The sequence below is a fragment of the Chelmon rostratus genome, chromosome 3 (genome assembly GCF_017976325.1).
Source record: "Chelmon rostratus isolate fCheRos1 chromosome 3, fCheRos1.pri, whole genome shotgun sequence".
In the NCBI taxonomy this organism is placed as follows: Eukaryota; Metazoa; Chordata; class Actinopteri; order Chaetodontiformes; family Chaetodontidae; genus Chelmon; species Chelmon rostratus.
The window spans coordinates 16,361,873-16,386,997 of NC_055660.1; the positions used below are offsets into that span (position 1 = coordinate 16,361,873).

Sequence of the window (25,125 nt, forward strand, 5' to 3'; positions counted from 1 at the left end):
ACTCTCTGACGCATCATCGGGTGTTTCCCAGAGGTTAAAGCAGCTGGATGGGCTTGAGGGGATATGACGCCACCCACAGGTGACCTAATGAAACGCACCTTTACCTTGAATAAACTTAGATTTCTCTGGCTTTAACCATTGTTGGAAATATCTGGGATGATGTAAGCACACAACTCAGGAACATTCAGAACACATAGTAGGTGGAGTCTTTTTTGGAGAAATGTGAAAATGTTACATATTGTGCCGTAAAAGAACGAGTGAAGAGGGCCCACGTGCTTTTTTTCCTCTAATCAAGCCAATTAACTGAGGAGCCTATCCGATTACCTCCCACGGTGTGTCTGTCAACCTAACCAGGCTCTGTTTTCTGTCTGCAGCTGTTTTTCTCCTGTCCATCTGTTTGCTTGTTCGTCCGTCCATCACAAAAGCCTCTTACTTTCTCCTCCGTGCAGGTTTGGTGTTCGGCCTTTACCTAAACGCCGGATGATCATCTCGAACTGAGGGAGATCCACCAGCACACCCACCAGCTGGTCAGCTCTGACGCTGAGGATGAGGCCGCTCAGATAAAGCCCCGTCACACACACACTCAGGCTGTCAGTGTGGTCTCTTATAATTTAAAATACATGCAGGTACAAGAGGTGCCATCTATACCTCAAAAAACTGAATGATGACCTGTTTTAAAAGACAGCCGGCACTCAGCTGCTTCCTCAACAGCAGGCTTCACACCTTTTACCTCTTTGTTTCAAAATATGTAAACAGGTTTTGTATTTAAGTATTTTATTTAAGATGTTAGTGTATGATGAAATGTGAATGTTGCTGTGGCCTCCGACTGAAAAATGATTACAGGGCAGTCACTTAAAGTCATCTCATGTATGTGATTGTAAGCATGTGGTGGTCAAATCAGAGCAGATGAACAGAAATGATCCGTCACACAGGAAGCTTTTGAAAAACATTTTACTTCTTTTGCTCTTCATATATCATTTATATTAAAAGATCAGCCTTGGCGTACATACAGCTGAGCACACTTTAGAAAGGAGGCAGGTTCTTGAGCAAGAAAAAAATCTCACAACTTCTATCTGATTCAAGTAGAGAGAGAGACGGGTCCTGTGGAGGAGCACAACTTCAATCAGCGCTGGGAGTCTACACTCAGGGCGCTGTCAACGCATCGGGGGGGAGGGGGCTTTGTGTTGTGCACCCAGTCTTCTCTCCAGCAGCGTGAAGCACAGGGCATCAAATCAGATTCCAAATTACGCAGGACCGTCCTGGAGACGCGCTCGCCTCCTCGCCGCTGCTGTGATGCCCTTCACCTACGGAGCATCGTCGCAGTGCTTCCTGTCCCGGCTCCATGCCTCGCACAGTCATGACAGGTTGGCAATGTTGGCAAGGAAGCGCTGAGCCCACCACTCCTCCAGGTCTATGGGCACAAAGTCTGCACCGAAACAGAGCCAGCAGAGGAGACAGAGGATTAAAGCTTAACCGGCGTCTTATGATTCATTCATTTTCTTCATTAATTATTCTTTTGTCACATGGATACAAAATACCAACCAAGAGTTAAAGTGTATTCCTGCCCTGAGCTGGTGGTGCAGCTCAGCTTGTGGTCTTTTATTTTAGAATGTTTTTTTTCCTCTCTCTGTAAATTTCTAATCTGTGTCTCAATGTTTAAAATGTGTCTAGAGTCTTGACAAAGATTAGAAATAAATAAAATTAAATTATAATGCACCATGAATGTCCAAAGCTGTTGCGTTCAACAGGTATAATGTTTACCATGTTCACCAACTCAGTTTAGCATGTTAGCATGCTAACATTTGCTAATTAACCCTAAAAACAAAGTACAGCTGAGGCAGATTTTTGGTTGTTGTGTGAATAAAAATGTGACCTGATGATGGCACTGAATGAAAAGTCAGAGGATCATCAAAGTTATTACAGTTAACTGTAATCTGTCCCAAACTGAGTGACGATCCACACAACAGGTATTAAGACATTTCATTCAAAACAGCCATTTTCAGTTGAGCTGGTATACACATAGACGGTAGATGTTTGAATTACTTCTAACTACTTTACATAAGTTTCAAGCGCCTCAAATAAAATGTCACAACGTCTCATGGCAGTGAGCCAGAGAAGGAACCAGAAGGCCAGATGCGTGCGAGTCCAGACAAGTCGCACGATGAGCTGCCTGGGCCGGTTTGTCTGGAACAACCGGGTTCCCATAGACCAAAGAAGAGTTCACAATTAAAACAAACTAATACAGCAGCTGCCCTCTGGCTGTGGATAAAGCTGAGCCAAAAAGAGAGATGAGAGCAGCCATTCAGCTTTCCTGCGGTGTTTAAGTCACCGGCAAAAAGAAAAGCACAGCGAGATAACTGGTTCGAAGTTCAGGAGGCCAAAAAGCAGGAAGAGGTTTATCTGTTCGGATCTCATAAAACTGTCAGTGGTGAGATATGAAGGTGGATTTACTTTGATGTCGTGTTCTTTAAAGCGTTTCAGCAGGTGAATGAATGGGAGTATGCTAACCAAAACGACGCCTGTACTTACTCTTCATCGCAGCACTGGGAGTCTTCTCAGTGTACTGAATGGGCCCCTGGCTGTCAGCTGAAGGCCCACCGTCCCCGTCCCCCAGCTTCTGCTCCACCTCCTGCCAAGCTGCAAGCAAACAAACACAGTGTATGCTGAGTTAAATTAAGTGCATACCTGATCGATAGGGATCTTGATCTGCACTGATACCTGGACGCACGTGTTTCATTTAAATGACATTGAAGGACATTTTCTGCCTTTTTTTCTCTCCACATTTCAGATCTCACCAACACTCACACATCCCAGTGCCCTTAGCTGAAGGCGTTATTGGTCTGTGGTGAAGGTTTTTGAGCTTCACCCACTGATAAGCCTCAAGGTTTTGGCTCGCCTTGAACACAAACATGAGTTACTAAAAGTTGAATCAGTCGTGTGTGTGTGTGTGTGTGTGTGTGTGTGTGTGCATGGAGGAGGGTGCAATGCTCTCTAAACGTGTCTTTTGATGCCTTAGCAGTTTTTTTTTCATGGTGAACGTGTCCAGCTGGAGCGAGACCCATGATGTTTTCTATCTTAACACGCCTCGACGGGTTGCGCCTAAGGTTTCTGTTTAGGTGCGAGCACTGAAGAGGAGTGAAGCCCTGTCCCCCATCCGAACACCACCGAGCAGTTTTTCCTGGCAGCCCTCCAAGAGTGACACAGATAAGATGGGTCATGCCAATTCAGCTCTACTAGTCATTCATTTCCACCAGGGCCTGAGGCAGTACTGGCCAGCAGTCAGGTATGCTGGGCAAACTTCAAGACAGGCTGAATGGTGCTCAGGCTTTAATCATTACTGGCTTTTACTGAGTATATGCACTCCTCTCATGAAGTACCCTCTGTTGATAGTTTGTTGAATTGTTGCAGCAGTGCCTCATTAAGTTTCATTTGTGAGGCTGAAGGTGAAGGAGCGTCCGTACGTTCAGCCTCACGTAACTGCTTGAGGTGATATGTGGCTGCAGTTGTGCAGGTTTACACTGTATTAAAATGTGCAGCTCAGAGCTGGGGTCTCTGCAACACAGAAACATAACTGAAGAGTGGTTTAATCAATCAAACACAAGAATATACAGTCGATAATGTGAAGTTATGAACACACTGCGAACAACTCGCAACTATTCAGGGTTTCTTATAGCCCGGTGTGAAGGGTCATGAGCAATTCTGCTCAGTTTTCTGTTGGTCACCTCTAATTGGAAATAAAAAGCACGCTGGCAGTCAGACACCTCTTATTTTCGCCATTTTGAAAAAGAGTCCAATTTGTGAACACATGGCAACCGATCAGCTACAGTGCAGCTGTAGGAGGAGGAAATTAAAAGATTATCTGCCCACCACAGCATCCCGGCTTCCATCCTCCGGCCCTGTAAGCTCGAGAGACAGATCTATGGATTCTACCGGCTTCAGGACTGGAGGTGTGACCTTGGCACTGTGACCCGCGTCCACCCATGTGTTGATCCCACGACCCTCACCTTCATAGACAAATCTGACGTTCTCCTCATGTGCAGGAGTGAACCCCTCTCCTGGGCTGGAGGCCTTCTGTGTGGCTGCACCGTGGTAGCGCTTCCCGTTCAGACGATTGAACACGATCTTTGGGGGCGGAGAGCTGGAGATCAGACAGAGTTAGTTAGAGAACGTCAGTTTGGGGTTTGGGGGGGCTTGAGACAACCTGCAACAAAACAAGAGTTAAATCTGACAGTGATTGGGGGGGGGGGTTCCTGTAGTTTGTAACGTCAGCTCACTCTTACTCTGCTTACTTTGGTTGGATTACTGAACAGCATGTTGAAGCTTGCAGCCTCAGATTGTGTCTTTAGCTTTTAGACAAAATGAGGCTGAGGGTTCATTCTTGACCTTGGGCAAAGGAATGTAAATATTCCAGGCCAGATCATTTCAGAGATTCTTCAGAGTCTTCATCAGCAGGGAGTTCAGAGAAATTTATTTTATGTACAGCAAGACATGTTTTTTCAATTTTCAATTTAAACTTGTGCCATGACAGACTATTAATGTCTTTATCCCAAAAAGCCTTTCAGCTACTCAATGGGAAAGGACAACGTTGCCAGTTTATTAGATACACCTAGCAAACACTAATGCAGGCTGATATAGTCCTGCAAAACATCCAGTATTTTGTGGTGCCGTTTAATTGCATTGCATTACGCCGACAGGCTGTAGCTAGGTGTTATAAACCGGAAACTGAGTGGATCTCTCAGTGATGCAGGTATTTCCGACGGGCACCTGAAGGGAGCACGGGACCCCTGCTGGTTGTGAAGCCACAGCAGGGCAGGTGGGGTCCCAGGTGTCGAGGCAGCCGTCGCATATCTCCCGCACGGTCCCGCCGGCCGGGCGGAGAAACGGCACGGGTCTGCGGACAAACTTTATGTCCGATAACGGACGCAGCGGCGTTACCCAAGTCACACCGATGTGTTACATGATCGCAGTCACGGCGCACGTGCGGAGTATTTTGGGCCCACGGCGCTCAAACGGCCCGAATAAATAATCTCAACAATGAACACAGCAAAACAAGACTTCAGGCAGCCGCTTACCTCAGTGAGTACGACGGCTTGAGCTTCAAGTCGCTGAATTTGGACTCGATTTGTTGTGTGGGACCTTTCGAGAGAAAACTCACAGTTACATAGTTTGCATGCAGCGCAGATCACCTTTAAACGCTCTGCACGTGGACACAAGCACTGAAACAGCTGCAGTAATCCCAAAACTTTCCCTGGCGGCACAAAAGCAGTCTGATGTTACGTTGCATCATGCTTTAGATAACAGATCCATTCACTAACCTGTCCTCCGTTGTGTAACAAGTTTGCTGGGACCTCTGGTGATTGTGTACATCATGTGAACGCCAGTAACCTCAAGAACTTCGGTGGTGTCCCTGCTCTGTGTGGCTCGTTAAGTATCAGGCGCAATCATTGACGGTCAACTCCGCAACTTCCACTTGTGTCCGCTCCTCCTGACGCAGCCACGATGAGGAGAAAATAATCGTAACGTCGGATTTTGCTCCCCGGGTCAGCGGCTCCGCAGTCGGCCTGAAGTCCGCAGGAGACTCGGTTTGACTTGTTGCCCGCTGTGTATTAATACGTAGCCTGCTGTTCCTCCGAACCGGCAGGTGTTCAGCTGTGGTGAACCGACGTCCGCTGCTCCTCCGAGAGGTTGCGTGTAGGTCATCCAAGGAGAAAGCGGCTCCACATGCCGGGATCAGCCAGTCAGAGGGGGGACACTGTGCTTCCTGACGTCCGAGGACAGTGACACTCCGGGCCGGACCCTGTGTCCTCTGATGCTCCGGGACTGATTGCAGCGGCTCCGCTCTGTATGCAAGGACACTGCACACTTTGATATTTTCATCAGGACGGAAAACTACCATGCATGAGAAGCGTCAATTAAACAGAATGAGGAGCTGGACTTCCGGCCACAATTTTCAAAATAAAAACAATGCGTTTGCTAACAGATGGTCCATTAAATCACGGGGCTGTGATGTAATATAATACGCCATTGAAAACAAGAGACTTCATTCATTTCCTATTTGACCTTCCTTTTTTTTTAATTCAGTAGAAAGTAGTTACAATGAAAATATGAGGCTAACTTGAGAAAGTGGAACATATTTTCTGAAAAAACACAATTTTCATTGATTTTTGCATCATGAACAAATTTCCATTTACGATCATACTATCTTTTAAAACTTTAAAATACTTCAGTGTGTTCTTATTGCCTGTGTGTGTGCGTGTACACTTTATGGAAACATACAGCATCAACATTGCCTACACACTACACACTATCTTAAATATATGCCACTTGTTTATAAGGTGCAATTATTATCCAACCATGCAACATGCCAAATTATTATCATGTCTATTCTTCAATTATTTCCTGATGTTGAATCAGGCTTTATTACTTGGTGAGTGTATCACTACGATTTTAAGGTTACCTACGACTGCCTTCTTTTTCGAGGCTTTTACTTTGAAGTTGGAGACGCTTTATTTCCCCTCTCGTTGTTTCTGTTTATATCCGGTCGGACTACTTTACGGAGCAGGGCAATCCCCCCTCAGTGACGTCACTGCACGCCCCTCAGACGGGGCATTGGAGGAGGAGCGGGAGAGATCACCTTTCACCTATTAAACCAGAGGCGCAGATGGACAAGTGTAGCGTTGACAGCAATGAAGGAGACTGAAACAAAACGGTGCTGTTTCTGCAGTCTGCAGCTTTGCTTTTTAACTGAATTTCTGATTGAATAATAACTAAAAGAGTCTGACGAAATATACCATTTAAGTAATATTTCTCAGGACTGACAGCATGCATGGTGTCACACAAGAGCTTATGATAAACATACATTTTCTTCTATCTCCAGTGGCAGGCCGTTCACTATTACAGTCAGATAAGGACACATTTTGTTGCATACCTTCACCTTAGATACACCAGAGTTATCACAGGTAACCTGTGTCGCTGACGTGGAAATCACCTGAGTGGCTCTGCACAGTGTGAGCTGAGTCTGTTTATTAAGTGAAGATCAGGGGGACAAGAAGCAGCTCAGACAGGCTTATCCAGGGTGATATCTAACACTACACCTCCCACTCTGCCCCCATTCATCTCTACTATGTGGGCTAATGACCAGAGACTGCGGGCCAGGAGGCTAATCATCAACAGTCCACACTACAAAGGCTTAGCATTAACAGCAGAGGCCAAACGCTGGTCAGACGAAGCTCACTTTGTACTGTACAACACGTCCATCAGCTGTCACACTGTGATACCCCTGCACTCCTCTACAGCCAATAGACATTTAGATCAGTGTGGACTGATGTTCAGCATTAAGCAAGGTAGCTAATAGTTTATTTTCCCGTTAGCTTGTTTCTTCAGAATATTTTGCACAGTTGACATTTTCATAGACTTTTCTTTGTGTGATCTGGTAAAAAAGAAAACTGTCTGGGACTGTATGTTTATGAGTGCGCCCAATGTCGTAACTTTTAGTGTTGATCTACTGAATAATTTCAGTCCCACAAAGTCCCCAGGCCTCAGTAATGCCACACAACAATTTCATCTTAAACCGACATAACCAGCAGCCGCCCACTCTGCATCTGCCCCAGAACACTGTCATATGACATCAAAAGGCCATTTCTTCAGATTTTAAGACTCGCAGAGGAATAAGTCTCACACTTTTTCACTCATTAAATCAAGAGTCGTTTTTAATGATTTTAAAATTGTTAAGTTAGCTTCGATCCAAGGTTGACGTTTGGGTCACAGAGCCTTTAAACAGAAGTAGCCCAGCTCTCTTATTTACTCATGTCAGATCCCTGTCGAGTCTGAAAAGCTCTAACGTCGTGAATTTAACTTGTCAAACACAGACGTTATTAAAATTAACAATGGCTGCATTCCATGTAGGTTTTCCACTTCTGGGACCCTGATATTGCAGGTGCTGGCTCACCGGCACAGCTTGCTTTTGCTCCTCAATTCAGTAGAGATAATGGTAGTAGATACACCTACGCTTCTGCCATTAAACACATCTGCAGTGAGAACGGTCTATTTACTGTTCGTCATGTGTTGTGCAGAAGCCAGTAGGTTATACTGTCAGCCGTCACCTCTGTGGAAAACCTGCAGATCTACGTCAGTTGTAAAGAATCATACAATCTCACACATTAATTCCTGCATTCATTAGTCCTCCTGTGTAACTAAATTGTACTTGAGGGTAATTCTAATTCCTCCTCGTGTAGCTTAGCAGGAGCACAAAAGCTTGCTCACTGCGGTCTGCTCTACAGATACAGTGGGGTCCAGATGTCTGAATCCACCACCATGACCACATCATTTTTTCCTAAATAATGTTAATCTTAAAATGTATAATAATGTTATTCTATGGTGTATGTACATTATAAACCTGCTGTGGACTGTACTAAAACTCATTATTTGTATGCCAGGCTTGTTCTACTCTGCATTTCAGTTGCATATGTGCTGCAAAGATATAAAATGTTTATTTGTATAAGTTCTTCAAATTATTTTTAGTTTTTCAGGTTTGGTAGGAATCATTTCTAGGTAGTTTACTTCAGACTAATGGCCTTTTACAGAGTAAAGACAGTGAGACAGACACGATTACCAACCAAAAAAAAAAATCATCATTGCAATCCTGAGTTGTTGAATACAGTACAATTGATTAGGCTCCGTTATAGACACTAATGACCAGAATGTCTATAAATGCATGCCTGAACATGTTACTTGGCCTCTTGTATGAAACCCAGTCCGGTCAGTTTGATTGCCTCAAACAAGCACACACACTCACAGTAATGAAAGTGTGCAAGGGAAGAAAATAGTGGCATACGTTCTCTTACCTGATGCCACATTACGGGTGATGAGTAGACTGTGAAATGTTCCTTTCATATGGATTTGACATTTTTATGTCTACTGTGTGTGAACACACTGTGTGCTGGGTTTATGAGTTTCTCAGTAATGGGGGTCACAGTCTTCCACAAGGCTGTCTGTGATGTAGTTGACTCTCAGCAGCTCCTGGTAATACTCTTTCTCCACTTTTGTGTTGACCGTCCAGGCCACCACCTCCACCCCCCTCTGGGCCCAGTACTGGACATAGTCTCTGCAGAGAGCACACAGAAACACAGTGACTCTCTGGTGTGAACAACGTGATCAGGACATTTTAAGGCATCTGTATTCCATTGTTACACAGGTTGTCCTTGGCTTTTAATGGTTCTGACATTAAATACAGAATTATATAGTACGTGTGTAGTTTAGTGCCATGTATGTGTTCATGGTCTCAGCTGCAGAAACTCACGGTGAGACAAAGTTCTTCTGTATGAGGAACGCTGAGATGCCACAGAGCTTCCATAGTACATGATAGTGCGCCCAGTCCAACACGATGTCCATTAGTGTTAACCAATGGTGTTTCCATAGCGACGAGAAACGCGGGGTCCCATCTCCAAACCGACTCAGGCTCCACAACCGGTGGGTCAATGCTGTGACCACTTCTGGGTCACTCTGTCTCATCTGGGCCAGAGCAGAGATGCAGAGATGAAATGATGTGGAATGTGAGCAATATGACAAATAAACAACAATGCAATACACGGCAGGAATGTGAGCAAATATTTCATCTTATTTAATCAGTGCCAGTATTTTAACTATGACATACCGGGGGGAGAAAAGCGAGGCAGAAAGCGACTCTGTTCTGTTCCAAAATTATTTTTAGCTCTTTTTTCCCTCAGATGTGGTTGTAACAATGTTCCCATGTATTTATACCAGAATGTTAAGTAGAGGAGTCTCAGCTCAAAACAACCTGTGAACCAAATAACTGTAATTCACATTTCTGCGTGTGCAGAAAATAGATTCAGAAGTGTTAATTTCATCCAGAAAGCCTGTCATTTGTTGTCTGGTTAGTTAACTCATACTGGTCAGGCTTTCCCAGCGTGTATAGCTAGCGTGTATATCTCTGGAAATATGGCAAACATGCCAACACATTTTTAATGGCATCACCTGTGGTGTAAGTTCATCCTCCAACAGTGGTGAGGCTGCTATAGCTTATCCTAACCCAACATGGGAGGGATGTGAGCCAAACGTATCAAAATGTTCACACGGTGTCATTTGCTTCGCAGCAATTTGACAGTCAAAGACAGCAAATGTGACTCCCTTCCAGCAGACAAAGAGCTCTCTCACCCTGTAGATGACTTTGGGCTCAAAGGAGCAGACGATGCTGCTGTTGTAAAGGACTGGATGTTTTTTATACAGTTCTTTTAGGGCTGCGGCTGCCTGGGAGGGGAGGAGAAAACACATGGTTATTGTGGGGCAGTCAACTGGTTAGAATTGTGTGTGTGAGGCTTTACATCACTGTGTGTGTGTGTGTGTGTGTGTGTGTGTTCTCTTGTCCAAGCACTTGGTGGTAACCAGCAGCTGTGGATGTGTAGATACACCGCTGTGAGCCCTGAACTCAAGAATGTCACAGCCTGAAACAACAACCACCACCACGATCGCATTCCTTACTCATATAAAAATGTGCTGAGTGAGGAACCACGTTAAGATGTCAGAAGTACACTGACGCAAGAATTAAATGGTGATTGAATGACTTAACTGCATCTTTCAGCTAAGAGCTGCCATGGCTCAGTTTGTAGTTCACTGTCACAAACAATAAAGTCATATTTTCATATCAGAGTATTCCAAGTTGTTTGGGCACAAATCAACAAGAAACATCCAGTGATAAAGTCATATGTTGCCATGCAAACAAAACATGCTGTGCCAATGTACTCAAAGTGTGAGCAGCTGCAAATGTGTGTGTGTGTTTTGGAGGGTCGGTTTGTTCCAAAGTGTTCTAGATGCCTTACGGAACAGAACTCAACTTTGTGACCCACTGCTAACGATAAGGCCCGCAAATAATCACCATTTAACTGTTAATGAATATACCTGTATTTATTTATGTTCCAGACAGGTTACCAGAACCCACAGTTCTATCTTGAAATATTTTATGTGCCTGATAACGACATCATGTTCTCTTCATTGTGTAATGATAACTAGTTAGAGATCAATTAAATCAACAAGTATGACAGACAGACTGCACACTTGTTTGTTTTGTTGGCTGCACCTCATCTGGGTGGCCTTTGACATCAAAGTAGATGGTGAGCTTCAGTTTGATGCATTCCTCCACTGCCTCCTCCAGGGTTGGGATCTTCTCTCCAGCAAATCTGTCCCTGGTGATGAAAGGACACAAATGTTTCAGTGCGACCTCAGGCTCACATGCTGCTTTTAAACCACATTTACCGTTTGCCTGGGAAGCATTACACTTTGATCAGAGACACAACTAACTTCCCTGCACCTGCATTATGATGATATGTACTTGATACTCTCATGAGTGTCTGTATGCAAAGGCTCTTAGTGTTTAGACAGGACACACAGGCCAGACAATAGTATAACTTCCAGGGTGCCAAATTAGACATGTAAAGCATTTGTGCAGACTTTATGCTCCAGTAAAATAACCTCAGGACATAGAAGTCTTGTGCAAACTGTTGTCGTGGAGCAAATATATTCCCACAGTATTTTCTGAAGGTAAGGGAGGAAGTCTTTGCTTCTGTAATTATAATCCCAAATATTTGCATACGTTCCCATTATGAACACAATCAAACTAAATCATTCTCAAGAGTTAAGTTAACTTAGGTGCAACAGGTAAGTTGTCTAGTAAGTTGTGTAGTTTACTACTCTGGTATTGTACTGTCATTGTCATAATATGATTTACTGCTTGGATACTACATATGAACCTTGGTTTCCTTGGGTAATAAAATCTCCTCATTGAGCAAGTACTCTGGCTAATGTGCTCATGTTTAGTTTGTTTTTCAATATCTCTTTATGAGGATGATTAAGAAAATCAGCTGTCTTACTGCCCCTGTACAATTTTCTGTTTCTGTTTAGTGTGTGCGTCTCTACCAGCTGCATCTAAGCTTATCTTTGATGGACTGTTGCATTTTTCTGTTTTCTTCTGTTCATTCTGAAGCGAGCTGTTTTTAGAAAGCGACTGGGTTATTTGTCTCACATGTATTACCAACAGCACGCCTCTGTATTAATAGCAACTTGCGATTATAGCACAGTGGGGTTGCTTTTACTTTATGTCCTTTTTGTGTTTTCTTACAAATGTCTTGGAGCCCTCCAGTATCCATGGACACAGACTATCACTCTCAAACATCTCCACATTTTAACTGTAAAATGATCAGTTCAGCATCCCCAACAGCTGTACCTGAACAATATATTCTGTACCAGGCAATTCTACTGCAGAAAGTACATTTGCAGCAGAAAAGCAGCACATCAGTGGAAATACAGTATTCTGACCTGCTGCCTAAAGGCAGGCTACATCAGCACTAATATAAAATGCAGCCCAGAGCATTTCAACCTCCAGCTATGACTTGTTTGATATGGTGCAACACCTCCAAGGCTTTGCTGCATTTGAGACATTTAGCAGAAAGACTGCATCCCAAAAACCCCTCCCATTATGCCGATCTGTCTTTGGAGCAGGTTTTAAAAGAATGTCTGGGTTTTAATGGAAAATGGAAACTGATATTTCAGATGTTTCCACCCTGTCAATAATAACAAACTGGCATAAAAGGCAGAAATTATGTCCTAGCTGTAACTTTCAGTTTAAACAATGTTTCTGTGTCAGTCTGCAAAAACCTGAATCATCGTAACTCTGAAGCAGCAAAATCAAAAAGAGCCTAAAAAAGAAAGTCTGCCATTTGTCTGTGCACTTCTATGTGCATTCCCAGCTATATCCTTCTTTCTCACCTGAGTCGATGTTTAGCAGCTGCGTCCAGCTTACCCAACTCGGACATTTTCTTTTGGCTGAGGGGCCCTGACCCGTTGGTGGTCCGGTCCACAGTCTCATCATGCATCAGTATTGGGACGCCATCTGCTGAGAACTCCAGGTCCAACTCCACGCCTGTTGCCCCATTCTTACTGGCCTGGAGCAGGACAGACAAACAAAAAGGTTGGAAGTATTTCAGGAGGGCTTGCTTCTGGTCATGTGGTGCCATAAGAAGGAACTGCAATAGAGAAACGCAAAATGTGATTTAAATTGAGTATCTCCATTATTAAGCTGTGCACTGGAGAGCACTGCCGGGTTTATTTTTCAAATTTCAAAATGCTGTTCAGTACATATTGTTTAAAACAAACACATTTTAGGAATTTCTTAAAAAATGTTTGCTTGTTTAATGTCTTTATGTTATAAAGAGCACTGTTATCAGATTTCTTTTAAACACTCAAATATAAATATTAGTACTTGCCTTAACAATACAGTGCACATACTCAATTTGACTGTCCAAACAGTCACACAGTGTAGTCACACCACTGGCCTGCTGTGGATCCCAGGGTTCAGTGAATGGCAGTGTGCACAGTGCATGCAGCTGCACTACTGGATGATACCAGTGGTTCAAAGGGACATGATGTCCTGCTGGATGGGGTAAATCCTGATCCCCTAATTTTCTCCCCATATTACAGGACTAACGTAGTGGCAATATTTTTCAATTTTGGGATAAAGGGCTGACATATCTCAGCCTCCAGTGGTGTTTGTCCCTTGTAACCATTACACACGGTGTGGGAGGCTGTGTGGGAGAACAACCATCCCAAGACATACAAAGGGAAAAAAGACCCCGCTCAAACTTCCTCTCACCTCCCGAATAGCTGCTAGCGTGTTCTCCGGTGCGTCGTGACCACCGCCCCGGTGAGCGACCACTGACACCTTGCCCTTGGCGGGGTGCAGCACCTGCTGGGCCCGGCTGGTCGGCACCTGGGGAAACCGGAACATGACCATAAAGAGGTAGAGGGAGGCGGTGAGAGCGGTGGTCCACAGTGGGCTCCGGGTCCCCAGCAGGACGACCACGAAGACGACCGAGTACAGAGTAACTTCATCTCCGAGCTGCAGCATTGCTGTCGCCCTCCGTCTACCCCTTGTCAAAAGGCAGAAAGAAGCACCGACAGCACCTGGTAGCGAAGGCGGCGCCGCCTGTCAGGCTAACGTTACCGTTAGCTAACGTTAGCTACCCGTCCTGCTAAGTTTACTTTCTTCAAACGCCGTAACTCAGATAAGGTCATGTTCCGCCTAGCCAAGTGATAACATACCGAAACCGCTAACTGGAACACTTTGGACAGGAAGAAAACCTGCAACTGGTCTGACATTTAACACGAGAAACAAGAGGAACTATACACATTCCTCAGTTGCGCTCTGCGGCGGATGTGACAGCTCTGCACCAAATTGTCGTTTCCGCTGCCGAAATGCATTTATAGCCAAATTTACAGGTTTTGTTCCAGGAGAGATTTTTAATAAAAAGTCAATTAGATATTATCAAGTAATAATGTATAACTTTCCCGCAAGGGGGCAGACGAGCTAACAAAACATAATAAAAAAAACAGTTACCGAGTACATCCGGGTCAAAGTTTGTGTACTTCATGTTAGCTAACCTCCTGAAGTGTTGCCTTGATGTGTCTCAATTCTAAAAAGGAGATTCGTGTTTCTATGTTTTCCTTCTTCTGTTTCCGATCATGGTGAGCCTCGTTCTTTCTCAAACTCTTCCACAGCTTCCACCGTTTGGGCATAGATCAGAAAACGATGTGAAAGTTGAATTGTTAGCCACATAAGCTAACTGCTGCTTTGCCAGGGATGTATGACAGCTCAGGCAGAAGTGGATTATAATGGTTGATTAATTCATGCTTACATGTTGTTACACACTTATTGTCACTGCAGTCGACCTCACTACTAATGAAGTTCATTAAAAGAAAACAGGTGCTTATGCTTTCATGCTCACATTAATTTGCTCTTATTTTTTATCTAAAAGGCCGAAATAAGGCTTTCTCTTTAAAATGTCAGAAAATAGTAAAGACTATCAATCACAATTTCTCAGAGCCTAAGATGATATTTTCACTTTTCTTCTTTTGTTAAGCTAGTCGTCAAAAAGTTTCTCAGTTTAGTGAAACAATAGTCAAAAATCTTTGCTGATACATTTTCTGTTGATCAACTTCTCAATTAATCTGCAAATTGTTGTGGCTGCACTGAAGTGTCAGATTTATCTGTTTTTCTTCAGATCAGGTCAGTGGTTCTGCGCAGGTTAACCTCCCACACCCTGTCCTTTACCAGAGGATCATGTCTGCTCACAGGTCGGATACCTTATGGGGTGCAGCCTCATTCACCAAGTCGCACGCCCACCCAGCAGAGCTCCCATGGACCCTTTACACCCAAAATCTCAGCCCTGGTCAGGTACTCCGACTTGTCAACAGAGAAGTACACGATGATTTACACCCTTCAGCACATTAAGCTCCTCAGAGCCGTGTCCAGGCTCAAACTGCTTCAAACTGCGATCACGGTGGTCATCTTGCCCCCAGTGTTCTTCTTTTACCTTCAGGGAGACGTCCCCTTCTTTCTTGTCAGCTACACAACGGGGATAGCGCTGTTCGCTGGTGTCATGCTGTACACTGCCAGTCACTTCTTCAGGAGGGTTGTGGGCATGATGTACCTGAACCCATCTCAGACCACACTCAAAGTATCCCACCTCACCTTCTGGGGTAGGCGCCAGGACATCTACCTGCCTGTGTCAGATGTTATGACCATCGGGGATACAGGGGACCCCGCAAAAGAGACAATATTGAAACTGAAGAGATACAGCAGTCCTCAGACATTTTATTTCTCCACACATTTTGGAAGAGTGGTGGACAAACAGGGTTTTCAGAAGGTGTTTGGAACTTTGGAATAATGTTCAAAATATAGCTTGTTATGGTGAGAAGGGTTGGTTCTCCATTAAAGTTAAAGATTATACAGTGGAAGACTGTCGCTGGTTTAAATTGTGATATGTTAGCACTTATCAGTCTGATGTATCCACAGTGAATGACTAGCCAATGAGGAATTTAAAGGAAGGGTGCGTACTTGCAGACCTCAGCTGGACTGTGACTTTTAGAATGGAACAACATGTGAAGTGTGGATGTTGGCCGTAATATGTTAAGAGCACTCAGAAGACTTTTGTCTGGTGACCAGTGACTTCATTTGTGAAGCAGAAAAACAGTAAAATAAAATCCCAATCTTGGTATGAATGAGATTGTCCAAGTGTTTTTCAAGTGTTCCATCTTAAAGAACTGTAACTGACAACACACACTGCAGCATGAAATGATTGGCTGAGCAAAAGTGCACTGAAATTCCTTTACTGTCAAGCTATGATATGAAGTAAGGTACATTTAAAAACACTGTGACTCAGTTGTGAACATTGACTGATCTATTACATGTAGAATGGGGGATTTGCTAATGCCATTACATAGAAGATTTTTTTTTCTTTAATTATACTTTTATACATGGTTTTATACATTAGCCACGACTAACAAAACACATGAATCTCTGACCAATTTGTTGGCAGTTGAGTTGCACTGTGTGGAACATATTTCTGCTTTTGCTGCATTAATTTGATCATTTTTTTAGAGTCCATCATGAGTCTGAAAATGTTATAGCATTGCAATCGGTGCAACGTGAGTGGAGTAGTTTCATTTCTGTAACGGTAATAGCTTTGACTAAGATGAAAGAAAAAAACAGTTGAATGATATTTAAATGATCAATTTTGACACAAGATGAGCTCCTTAGAGGTCTGTTTCTTCTTCTTTTGGCATACCACCTCTGGAAGCCCAAAGGTTGTTGTAGTCCAGCTCCAAGTTCTCCTGGCCTCTTGGCTGCTGCCCTCTGGTGGCCTGAAGAGACATGGCAGCAGATGGCTTAAAGTTACTGCATTACTCATACACTGTATACAGACTAAGACCTTTCACCCAATCCTCTATTAAATCAACACGTGCACAGTACCTTTTTGTGGAAACAAATGGCAAACACAAACAAAGCCAACGTGAGTATCAGGACAGTGAGTCTTGGGAAGTGAACTCTTGAGGCTGGAGAGGCTGTAACAGATTAACAACAATTACACCAAATCAAAGAAAATCATGAGTACAGCAGTCAGCACTGAATATAAGATGCATTAAACCTCAAATATCACAAAATTGAAATAGAAGTGTGCCACTGTCTTATTCATTCAACTAATTATCTAAGTGATTCAAGATAAAGTTGGGTTTAGGAGAACAAATTCTTCATACTTCTTCCAAGTGGCAGGAGTTTATACAAGATGAAACAACTTTCATTAGAAATAGCCAAACGTCATCAGTTAGGTTTAAAATGTTTCCTGAAAACATAGCTGATTTAATGCCCTCCATGTCATATTTCTGTCATTTAAAATAATTTGTCAAAACTTAAATGCAACACAGCTAGTGGCACTTTTCCCTCTCAAATACAGCTGTGCTTTTCCCTTCATGTCACCTGCGATACAAAGAGGAAGTGGCTGGCTCGCTGAAGATAAGTTATGAGAGAAAACTTGGACGTGATAAACACAGCTGTAGTTCCCTTGGTGGCCATGGTCTGCATCCGGAAACAGGAAGTTGGCGGTGTGATTGACAGCTTTCTGGGTGTAGATTTGTGTTGTGTTAGAGGTGGTGAAGGTGAGCTGGAAAGAGCCTCCTGGGTACTGTGGTTTAATGGAGCAGCTTATGGTGAAGTCAGACGACTCGTAGACCCCGTCGATGGAGGGAGAGATGGAGATCGATGGCTGAAACAGCAGATCTGTAGAGACAAAGGGGAAGATGGCGCAGATCGTCCCAGGTTTGTCATGACAAGCAAAGCTGTAAAATTATTGAGACAAAGACAGTGGACCTAATGTTGATCATCATGGCTGATATCGCTGAAGGAGTTACCTGAGCAGGTGATCTCCAGTCTGGATGAGGAGTGCCAGGGCCTCAATGATACATGCTCTCTCAGTGCAGATCCAGACTGAATTCTAGAAGAAAGGATCCCCCACACAGATTTTGCTGCAGAAGGCTTTGTTGCAGTTGAAACAGCAAAGCCACATTTCAGCTTTCTGCAAACTAAAGTTGCAGACTTCAGCCCCCCCTTCAAACCATCCACTGGTTTCCAGTCACCATGGAGTTTCATTTCCAGTCTGCCAGTGCAGCGGCTGCCTCCTTCCACTAACCTGACATTATCAGGCTCTGAACAGAGACAAGAAAATAATTCAAAGGTTCAAAATGGATTACTAACCTTGGATTGGGTTTGTCCAGTGGTAATGGCATGACACTACTGATCTTGGTAATTCCCTGACTTTTCTTCAGGTGCCACCATGAGGTTCACGTGTTTTGGCTCTTAACTATTACTGGATGGATTGCCATGAAATCTGATAAAGGTATCTATGTTGCACAGAAGAAGAATCCTGGCCTCCATCATTTGGTACAGACACTCATGTCCCTCACAGGGTAATCCTTTCTCATCCAACGACATCATCAGATCAAAATTTAACTTGTCCAATATTCTGGTTTATGACCAAATACCTACAAATCTAACAGCATTCTCACCAGCCTTAGTTGTTTTGTGTATTTTGTGTTGAGTGCTAATTTAGCAGATGTTAGCAAGCTTAAGTGCTAAACTGCAGCAGTGAAAGTGGTAAACAATGTACCTGCTAATCATCAGCATATCAGCATTATCGCTCACAAGAACAATGCTAATACTATGTGGTGATGTCAGGATTTAGTTCAAAGCCTAAGCACAGCCTGACTCTTAGCCTTGTTTACTGACCACTTCAGGGACTTGAATTGAACCTGAATGGACCTTGTGGTGAGATTGTCAACTACTAATTCCACTGCCAAGGAAAATCTCTCAACCTCAGCTTTTAGGCTGATGTGGATAAGTCTGTAAAGTGCTCAATTTCAATTTGAGTTCCACAATGTCGCAGCACCTGGGAAAACTCCATCTGCTGATGATGATTATATGATGTATATGATGGGATCCAAAGCTCAAGAACAGTACTAAATGATAAACTACTAAATGGTCCTTGTGGTGAGATTGTTTTCCAAAGAAAATAAGTATTGAGAAAAGTTAATATAAAGCAGTAGCTTCTCCTTTACCTGAGCAGGTGAGTCCTGCAGGTGAGCAGGTGTTTCTTGTTGACTCATAGCTTTCACAGTCCAGGAGGGTGGTCTCATTGCCTCTGCACTTGAACTCTTTTGACCCCTCAAGAGCCGTTATGTTGCCATAGAACACCTGCTGGAGTTTTAAAGGAGCCCCACAGCCAAGTTCTTTACAGACCACCTCTGCATCCTGCCAGTCAAAGTCACCTTTACACACCGAGGACCATGACTGGTCAGCCTTGACCTCCACTCCACCTGAGCACAGAGTAGTTCCATTCACCAGCCTGACAGACTCTGGGCAGGGAGAATGGGAACAAACAGTGTTGCCAGTAGTAAACAGAACTTTGACTGAAAAAGGTGAACAACAGCAAACAAATAACAAACAAAACTAACAAATTTCCTATGAAATTATTTGGAAACCATTGTCGTTATTATTATTATTATTCTGTCACCTGAGCAGGTGATCTCCAAGCTGGAGGAGGAGTACTGGGGCTTCACTGAAACATGGTCGATCAGTGCAGATCCAGACTGAATACTGGAAGCGTTTAGCTTCCAGACACGTCTCACTGTGTAACTGTGTTTGATCTTTGCTGACACAGCTGATCCACAGTTCAGCTGTCTGCACACCACAGCTGCTGTCCTCAGGTTCCAGTCAAACAGAAGGTCATCCACTGGTTTCCAGTCATTGTGAAGCTTCATCTCCAGTCCACCGGCACAGTGGGTGGCTCCTCCCATCAACCTGATATTAGCAGGTTCTGAACAGAGACGAGAGAAGAAGCAACACTAAATATTTGACGAGATTGGAAGTGAAGCCCGACTGCTCTTTCCCTTTGTTATCTTCCATTTACCTGGTGGATCTTTTTCTTCAGCCTGCAGCCCTGAGCGGGGAAAAAAGTCAAAACATTCATAAATCAAGCAGTATTATCATATCACCCTGCCAGCACCATGGAGGTTCGGGTTTAGTTGGATTCTGGGATGTTATAATATACATGGCTGGATGTTGAAGTACACAGGCGGAGCCTCACTTCGACAGAGCTCCACATAGCAGTAAACACTATAATGTGACTCAGACACTTGGCAAAGTGGCAAATTCAAACTAGAACTGGTTGTTTTCAGCACTTCAGCCTGACAGGACCAGCAGAGTCAACCATGAGAAAATTGCATAATGGATTAAAAGCTGTGGTAGGTAATTTATTTTTGGTGTCACTGGGCAAAAATTCCATAATAACATATCAGCATATTGTGATTCAACAAGTCTTGGAGAAAACTAAACTTCTACACCTCCTCTTGCTCTGTTTTCAGCCTTAAAAAAATCTAGCCCGTGATAGGAGACTTTCAGTCAACATTATGCATCATATAAATATTCCCTTTACCTAATTCTGACTTTAACCTTAAAGCCTAAATGCCTTGAAGTCCTCAAACAGCAGTTTTAAGAAGTAAGGACCTGACAAAAGCTCCTCAGTGCCCCAAACAGTTGTTTCTCTCTCATACACCACTTGACTCGTTAGGTCAGACGATAACTGAGATAAACCTCAAAAAATTTCCCTCTGAATTCCTGCTTCTTCTTCCCCGCTATTTCACACATCCGACATTAAAAACACAGTCCTACCGTAGCTCCAGAGCAGCAAAAACACTGTCAGTGTGTGTTTCATATCCAGTGGCTTTGTTGTCATATCACTTCAGCATCACCCTGTGCGATCTCTGGTTCTTCCGCACCTTTATGTTTCACACATCAGCTCTCCCCTGCTTATGTACATATTTAAACCTCATTCATCAGGTTCCTGTAGTTTGTAACGTCAGCTCACTCTTACTCTGCTTACTTTGGGGGGCTGCTGGATAATCTGATGACCCCCTCGACCTCCAGCCAGGTGCTTTAGCTGTCCAAATCGACTGTCGACACATTTTATTTATTGAGCACTTTTTAAGGTTTAAATACATGCATGACAAGTCAAGTAAGTTTTAAACAAGCTATATTCCCACATTTCAGACATAAGTGTGTACTTACATGTCAATCTGACATCGTATAAATGTTATTTATCCTGTTCTTTCTCACTAGTAATTGTATATATGAACAGCTTTGCTCTGAAGTTAAAGGCAAAAACAGTGTAAGGGCTACAAACAACAGACTCCATGAAGTAAGAGAAGATTTTTAGGTTTGTATGTTTAGATGTTAGTGATGCTTATCTTAGTTCCTGCTCTAAGTGACAAAAATAGTTTGGTCAATGTGATGCATCTCTGCAGCAGAGCAGTGATGGTGACACATTACTGCTGTTTGGTATTAACAAGGCACACAGGCTGACGCGGACCTACTGATGACATTGAAACAGTCCTTCTGCTAAAGGACAGACAGGTTGACGCATGCAGATACACCACAAACTCCATTTGATTCACGACACATGCATTTCCTGCTGATTAGTTTCAGAATTAATATTCCTCCAGTAGCCATTGGTTTCTGTTCATTTCTGTATGGACTTTTCCTTGTTTATACTGTCGTTATGTTACACAGGAATCAATGTGCAACTACAATGCAACCTTGATATAACTAAACAAAATATAATACTGTGAAAGTGATGTGATGTGTAAATCATTACACTATGCTCACTTTTAGACTAACCAGATGGCAAAAAGCAGACAATGTCATCAGCAGTGTTTTCTATTTCTTGATGGGATTCAACATTTTTTTTTACTGATTCAACATGACTGTCGTTTATTTAGAATCTGTAACACACCTCAATAATCGAGCATGACAAAATGTACACACATTTGCACATCGGTGTATCTTCCTTATTAAATACATTCAACTTATAATATTATACTCATATTTGGCAGGATGCAACAGTGTCCTCTGCTCTTTGCTCAAAGGTGACTGGCAGGACGAGCTTACATGAGGTACCAGGCAGTGAAACCTGCGAGGATTGCCACCCAGGCGGCCAGAGCCACCTGACAGGGTGGATGTCTTAGAAGCATCATGGCTAACTGGCATGTGTGGGCGAGATTTCCACTGGCAGCTGTAGAAGGGAGGAGGTGGAGGAGGAGAGCGGAAACAAGAATCATAATAATAAAGGAATGAGGCCAGACAAAGCAGGAAGACTGTCATCATAAACAAGTCATTTCATAGACATAAAACTCCTCAGTCTATAAAGGTGATATTTGTTTACGAAACAATGCTTTTACCAGTTTATTTTGTTAAACGATTTAAATAATATCCCATTTAAATAATTACCCATTTTTGCTGCATAGTAGGGGCACTTGTTGATATCACCTCCCTCCATGATCTCTGCATGACCGTGTCCAAAACCTGCATCTTGGACTTCTTCTTTGACAGTCTTCCCAATCTCTTCAAGCTCTGTGAATACCTGTTTTCAGAATAAAAGTAGATTGTTTACCATTGTGTTTGACTTTTGCCATGATTTTTGTGCGGATCTCTGTCAACCTATCCTCCCTGCTCCCTCACCATCATGTTAAAGCCAAAGGCCCGGTTAGACTCGTCCACAATCCTCTCTTTGCTCTCAGCGTCCAGCTCCAGCTCGTTCATCCTGCTTCGGTAAAGCTGCTTGAAGCCCTTGTGGCTGTGGATACCCTCAAACTGGTAGAAGTTGAGACCCTCGCCTGTCGAGGGGAGCTTCAGTGCCCTCTGGGCCACTTTCTTGAGGATCTGTCCGCCTGAGAGGTCACCCATGTAGCGGGTGTAAGAGTGGGCCACCAGCAGCACCGGGTCCTCCTCTCCCACCTTGTGGATGCGGTCCACATAGGGCTTGGTCCCTGCAGAGAGGCTGACCTATGAGAGAGAACGTCTTATCAAAGTCAGTGGGCTTTGCACTTGTGTCATAAAACCTTAAGTCTGACTTTTTCATGTCTGAATTTCATGCACCAGCCGGCAATGTCTGAGGCTCCACTTTGTAACCTTTATGTTCTGACATGTGTGCTTTCTGTTGACCTTGCTCTCCCAGTCCTCTCCATAGAAGAACTCCAGGTCCCGGGCCAGGGCCTCGCGCCGGTGCAGCTCTGTGGGGAAATAGATTGGGGCGATGTGAGGGTGGTCTCTGTTCTTCTCAATCTCCTCCTCCATGGCTGAGTAGTAAGTATAGAGCTGCTGTACCCCTCTGGCAACACAGTCAGAGAGAGAGAAAGTGGGAGAGACACAGATAAAACGGTAACTGATAAAGTTTCTGGCTTTTGAATGAAACTGGTGATTTGTGGCTTTAATGTTTAGATTTTCTTAGTTTTCCATGACATTTTGCAAAATTTCTTTAAATAAAATTAGGTATGGAACTGTGACTGAGACCGAAAGGGCAGAGGTGGTGAGAGAGGTTATTTCCAAGAGCAAAACACTGATAAATAATAATAAGTAATTTGTTTAACATAGTTGCTGGTACCAGCCTGCTGCCTGCTGTTAATTTGTTACTTCACTAACAAACATCTGTGACAACATCATTAGCCATTGGACCTATTATGTGGAACAACAATGCAAGAAGCTTTGGTGGCCAACCTTGAACAGCTCCTTCTTGATGCGACCTCTGAGGAAATCTTTAACAAACTGGCAGTTCTCTGCTCTGTCGTGGGATTCCTTGGTCCCCTTGGCCAATATCTCAGACAGGTCGGTTGGGCTTGGTGGAACAGAGAGGGAGAGACATGAACGCATGTGCCTTTAGGCTGTTGTGTAAATCATTCCCATAGTGTGACAGTGCCACGACGAACCACCAGTCATGGGGGTCTTCCTTCATACCTAAGAACTTCTTCATCATCGTCCACAACAATCCTTGCCCCTCCATTCTTCACACCGTTGGGTTTGGGCTCAGATGTCACCTTGGCTTCCATCTTGTGGTCTGTTTCACAGTACTTTCTACTTATGCAAGCAGATAAAGATCCATTGATCAAATGTGACACAATAATGATGATATGAGAAGACTGATATGAACTAAAAATAAAACATCAGACTTAGAATCTTATAATACGTGCTTTTATTGTTGTAAGTAAAGAACTGCTGAACATAACTCACTTCTACTTCATGACACGTGTTAATACTGTGTAAAGTACCTCTTAGAAATCCACCAGCCCATATATAAGTATAGGTTTTGTAAAATTCCCTGTTGGGTTACTAAGCACTTGTTAATTTAGGACTTTTATTGTGACAGGAGTCAGTAAAGACATCCGCTGATAAATCAGCAACTGACATCACGGTGACTTATGAGCTACGTTTAATGACAATCATTACTGTATTGTTGCCTAAAATATTATCTGAATAATATTAGCATATAATAGCCTTTTAGAGGTATTTTTGTCATAATATTGCAACACAGTGAGTAGAAGGAAAGAGATGACATTCCGGTGGACAGTTACAAAACTGACACTGCACGTCTTCGGTATCATGCAAGTGGTCCCAAATACGGTTACGTCCATTATTTAGAGTTAAATAATCCGCCCTGTCTGTACAAACACAGACACATACCATGCGTCATTGTCGTATATTTAGAAATGAGAATGAAAAGACTAGTTTACCTCATCAAAACATCACCATCGTAGCCTTTCGCAAGACAGCGGGACACAGTGTACAGGGGGCGCGGTTCATACCACAACGAGCCAATCAACATGACGGTCAGAATACCGTCATGGTGATTGGTTAGATCCGCAAATTTTACACCAATCATGTTTCTCATCACAGAAAGAGGCGGCCCTTAATCTGAAGCATGTGTTGATAAGTGTGTTGCATTCACATCGACCTGAGAGTTTTGTGGGAAATTGAGTTTGAGTACAATTTAAGTATCAAACAAACGACAAAACACACATTTCGAAGTTGAACATTTCCAACAGTTTACGATTTGATAAAAACATTTCATTTGTGTGCAAAATATGACCAATGGGTCACTCTCTACTGCGCGCTTCATGAACTGTATCATCCTGCAAATTATATTTTAAGAGATTTCAGAATTCAAAAGGAGGATTTCTTGTTGGAAACATCTTGGTGTTAGGCTGGTAATTACCCTTACTGATACATCCTGGTTCTTCTTCATCTTATTTCACTTAGTAGTTCATGGAAATCCTCTCTGGTTGAAGTTGTGTTCATTGAATAAACCACCGCAGTGTTTTTATTTTATAATGAAGACATACCCGCACACATTTTTTTATTCATGGCTGCATTCACTGATCTGCGTGGAACTCAATTTC

The 25,125-nt window shown here is 43.3% G+C and overlaps 5 protein-coding genes across 6 annotated transcripts; 1 reads left to right on the plus strand and 4 right to left on the minus strand.

Annotated features, from left to right (window-relative positions):
• Positions 1 to 941: 941 nt before the first annotated feature.
• Positions 942 to 5,904, minus strand: mcrip2 (MAPK regulated corepressor interacting protein 2). The gene is made up of 5 exons (XM_041966770.1): positions 5,316 to 5,904; positions 5,073 to 5,136; positions 4,005 to 4,138; positions 2,530 to 2,637; positions 942 to 1,426 (listed from the first exon to the last, which is right to left on the minus strand). Exons 1-5 carry the CDS (start codon positions 5,368 to 5,370, stop codon positions 1,356 to 1,358), a joined length of 432 nt encoding a protein of 143 aa, XP_041822704.1. The 5' UTR covers positions 5,371 to 5,904; the 3' UTR covers positions 942 to 1,355.
• A 150-nt stretch (positions 5,905 to 6,054) lies between these two features.
• On the minus strand, positions 6,055 to 14,369 carry gde1 (glycerophosphodiester phosphodiesterase 1). 2 transcript variants are annotated; one of them, XM_041966768.1, is made up of 6 exons: positions 13,661 to 14,369; positions 12,778 to 12,953; positions 11,093 to 11,198; positions 10,174 to 10,266; positions 9,299 to 9,510; positions 6,055 to 9,103 (listed from the first exon to the last, which is right to left on the minus strand). In XM_041966768.1, exons 1-6 carry the CDS (start codon positions 13,913 to 13,915, stop codon positions 8,956 to 8,958), a joined length of 990 nt encoding a protein of 329 aa, XP_041822702.1. In that variant the 5' UTR covers positions 13,916 to 14,369; the 3' UTR covers positions 6,055 to 8,955. The 2 variants fall into 2 exon arrangements, with proteins under 2 accessions (XP_041822702.1, XP_041822701.1); XM_041966767.1 differs by having other exon boundaries at positions 12,778 to 13,034; positions 13,661 to 14,368.
• Positions 13,834 to 16,048, plus strand: tmem186 (transmembrane protein 186). The gene is made up of 2 exons (XM_041966769.1): positions 13,834 to 14,532; positions 15,069 to 16,048. Exons 1-2 carry the CDS (start codon positions 14,530 to 14,532, stop codon positions 15,732 to 15,734), a joined length of 669 nt encoding a protein of 222 aa, XP_041822703.1. The 5' UTR covers positions 13,834 to 14,529; the 3' UTR covers positions 15,735 to 16,048.
• Positions 16,049 to 16,602: 554 nt separating this feature from the next.
• On the minus strand, positions 16,603 to 20,003 carry LOC121604509 (deleted in malignant brain tumors 1 protein-like). The gene is made up of 7 exons (XM_041934046.1): positions 19,970 to 20,003; positions 19,809 to 19,838; positions 19,588 to 19,715; positions 18,958 to 19,252; positions 17,755 to 18,048; positions 17,379 to 17,623; positions 16,603 to 16,710 (listed from the first exon to the last, which is right to left on the minus strand). The coding sequence occupies exons 1-7, from the start codon at positions 20,001 to 20,003 to the stop codon at positions 16,603 to 16,605; spliced, it is 1,134 nt and encodes a 377-aa protein (XP_041789980.1).
• Positions 20,004 to 21,790: 1,787 nt separating this feature from the next.
• hmox2a (heme oxygenase 2a) lies at positions 21,791 to 24,483 on the minus strand. Its single transcript, XM_041933677.1, is given in 8 exon segments — positions 21,791 to 21,968; positions 22,184 to 22,316; positions 22,415 to 22,738; positions 22,898 to 23,039; positions 23,041 to 23,063; positions 23,450 to 23,567; positions 23,687 to 23,803; positions 24,460 to 24,483. Coding segments are annotated over 8 exon segments (990 nt in total). The 5' UTR covers positions 24,465 to 24,483; the 3' UTR covers positions 21,791 to 21,840.
• Between the last annotated feature and the right edge of the window lie 642 nt (positions 24,484 to 25,125).

Excerpts from the sequence above, each read along its gene's own strand:
- mcrip2 (XM_041966770.1), bottom strand. The coding sequence starts at position 5,370 with ATGATGTACACAATCACCAGAGGTCCCAGCAAACTTGTTACACAACGG. Across the intron at positions 2,638-4,004 it reads CGTCAGATTTGTCTATGAAG|CTTGGCAGGAGGTGGAGCAG; the intron begins GTGAGGGTCGTG and ends GTTTGCTTGCAG. Across the intron at positions 1,427-2,529 it reads TCCCAGTGCTGCGATGAAGA|ACTTTGTGCCCATAGACCTG; the intron begins GTAAGTACAGGC and ends GTTTCGGTGCAG.
- gde1 (XM_041966767.1), bottom strand. The coding sequence starts at position 13,915 with ATGCTGCAGCTCGGAGATGAAGTTACTCTGTACTCGGTCGTCTTCGTG. Across the intron at positions 13,035-13,660 it reads CGCTAGCAGCTATTCGGGAG|TTCCTTCTTATGGCACCACA; the intron begins GTGAGAGGAAGT and ends TCTCTATTGCAG. Across the intron at positions 10,267-11,092 it reads TCAAAGGCCACCCAGATGAG|GCAGCCGCAGCCCTAAAAGA; the intron begins GTGCAGCCAACA and ends CTCCCCTCCCAG.
- LOC121604509 (XM_041934046.1), bottom strand. The coding sequence starts at position 20,003 with ATGTGGAGCTCTGTCGAAGTGAGGCTCCGCCTGT. Across the intron at positions 19,253-19,587 it reads ACCTGAGGACAGCAGCTGTG|TCTGTCAGGCTGGTGAATGG; the intron begins GTGTGCAGACAG and ends CCCTGCCCAGAG. Across the intron at positions 17,624-17,754 it reads ACTGGAGATCACCTGCTCAG|ATCTGCTGTTTCAGCCATCG; the intron begins GTAACTCCTTCA and ends TTGTCTCTACAG.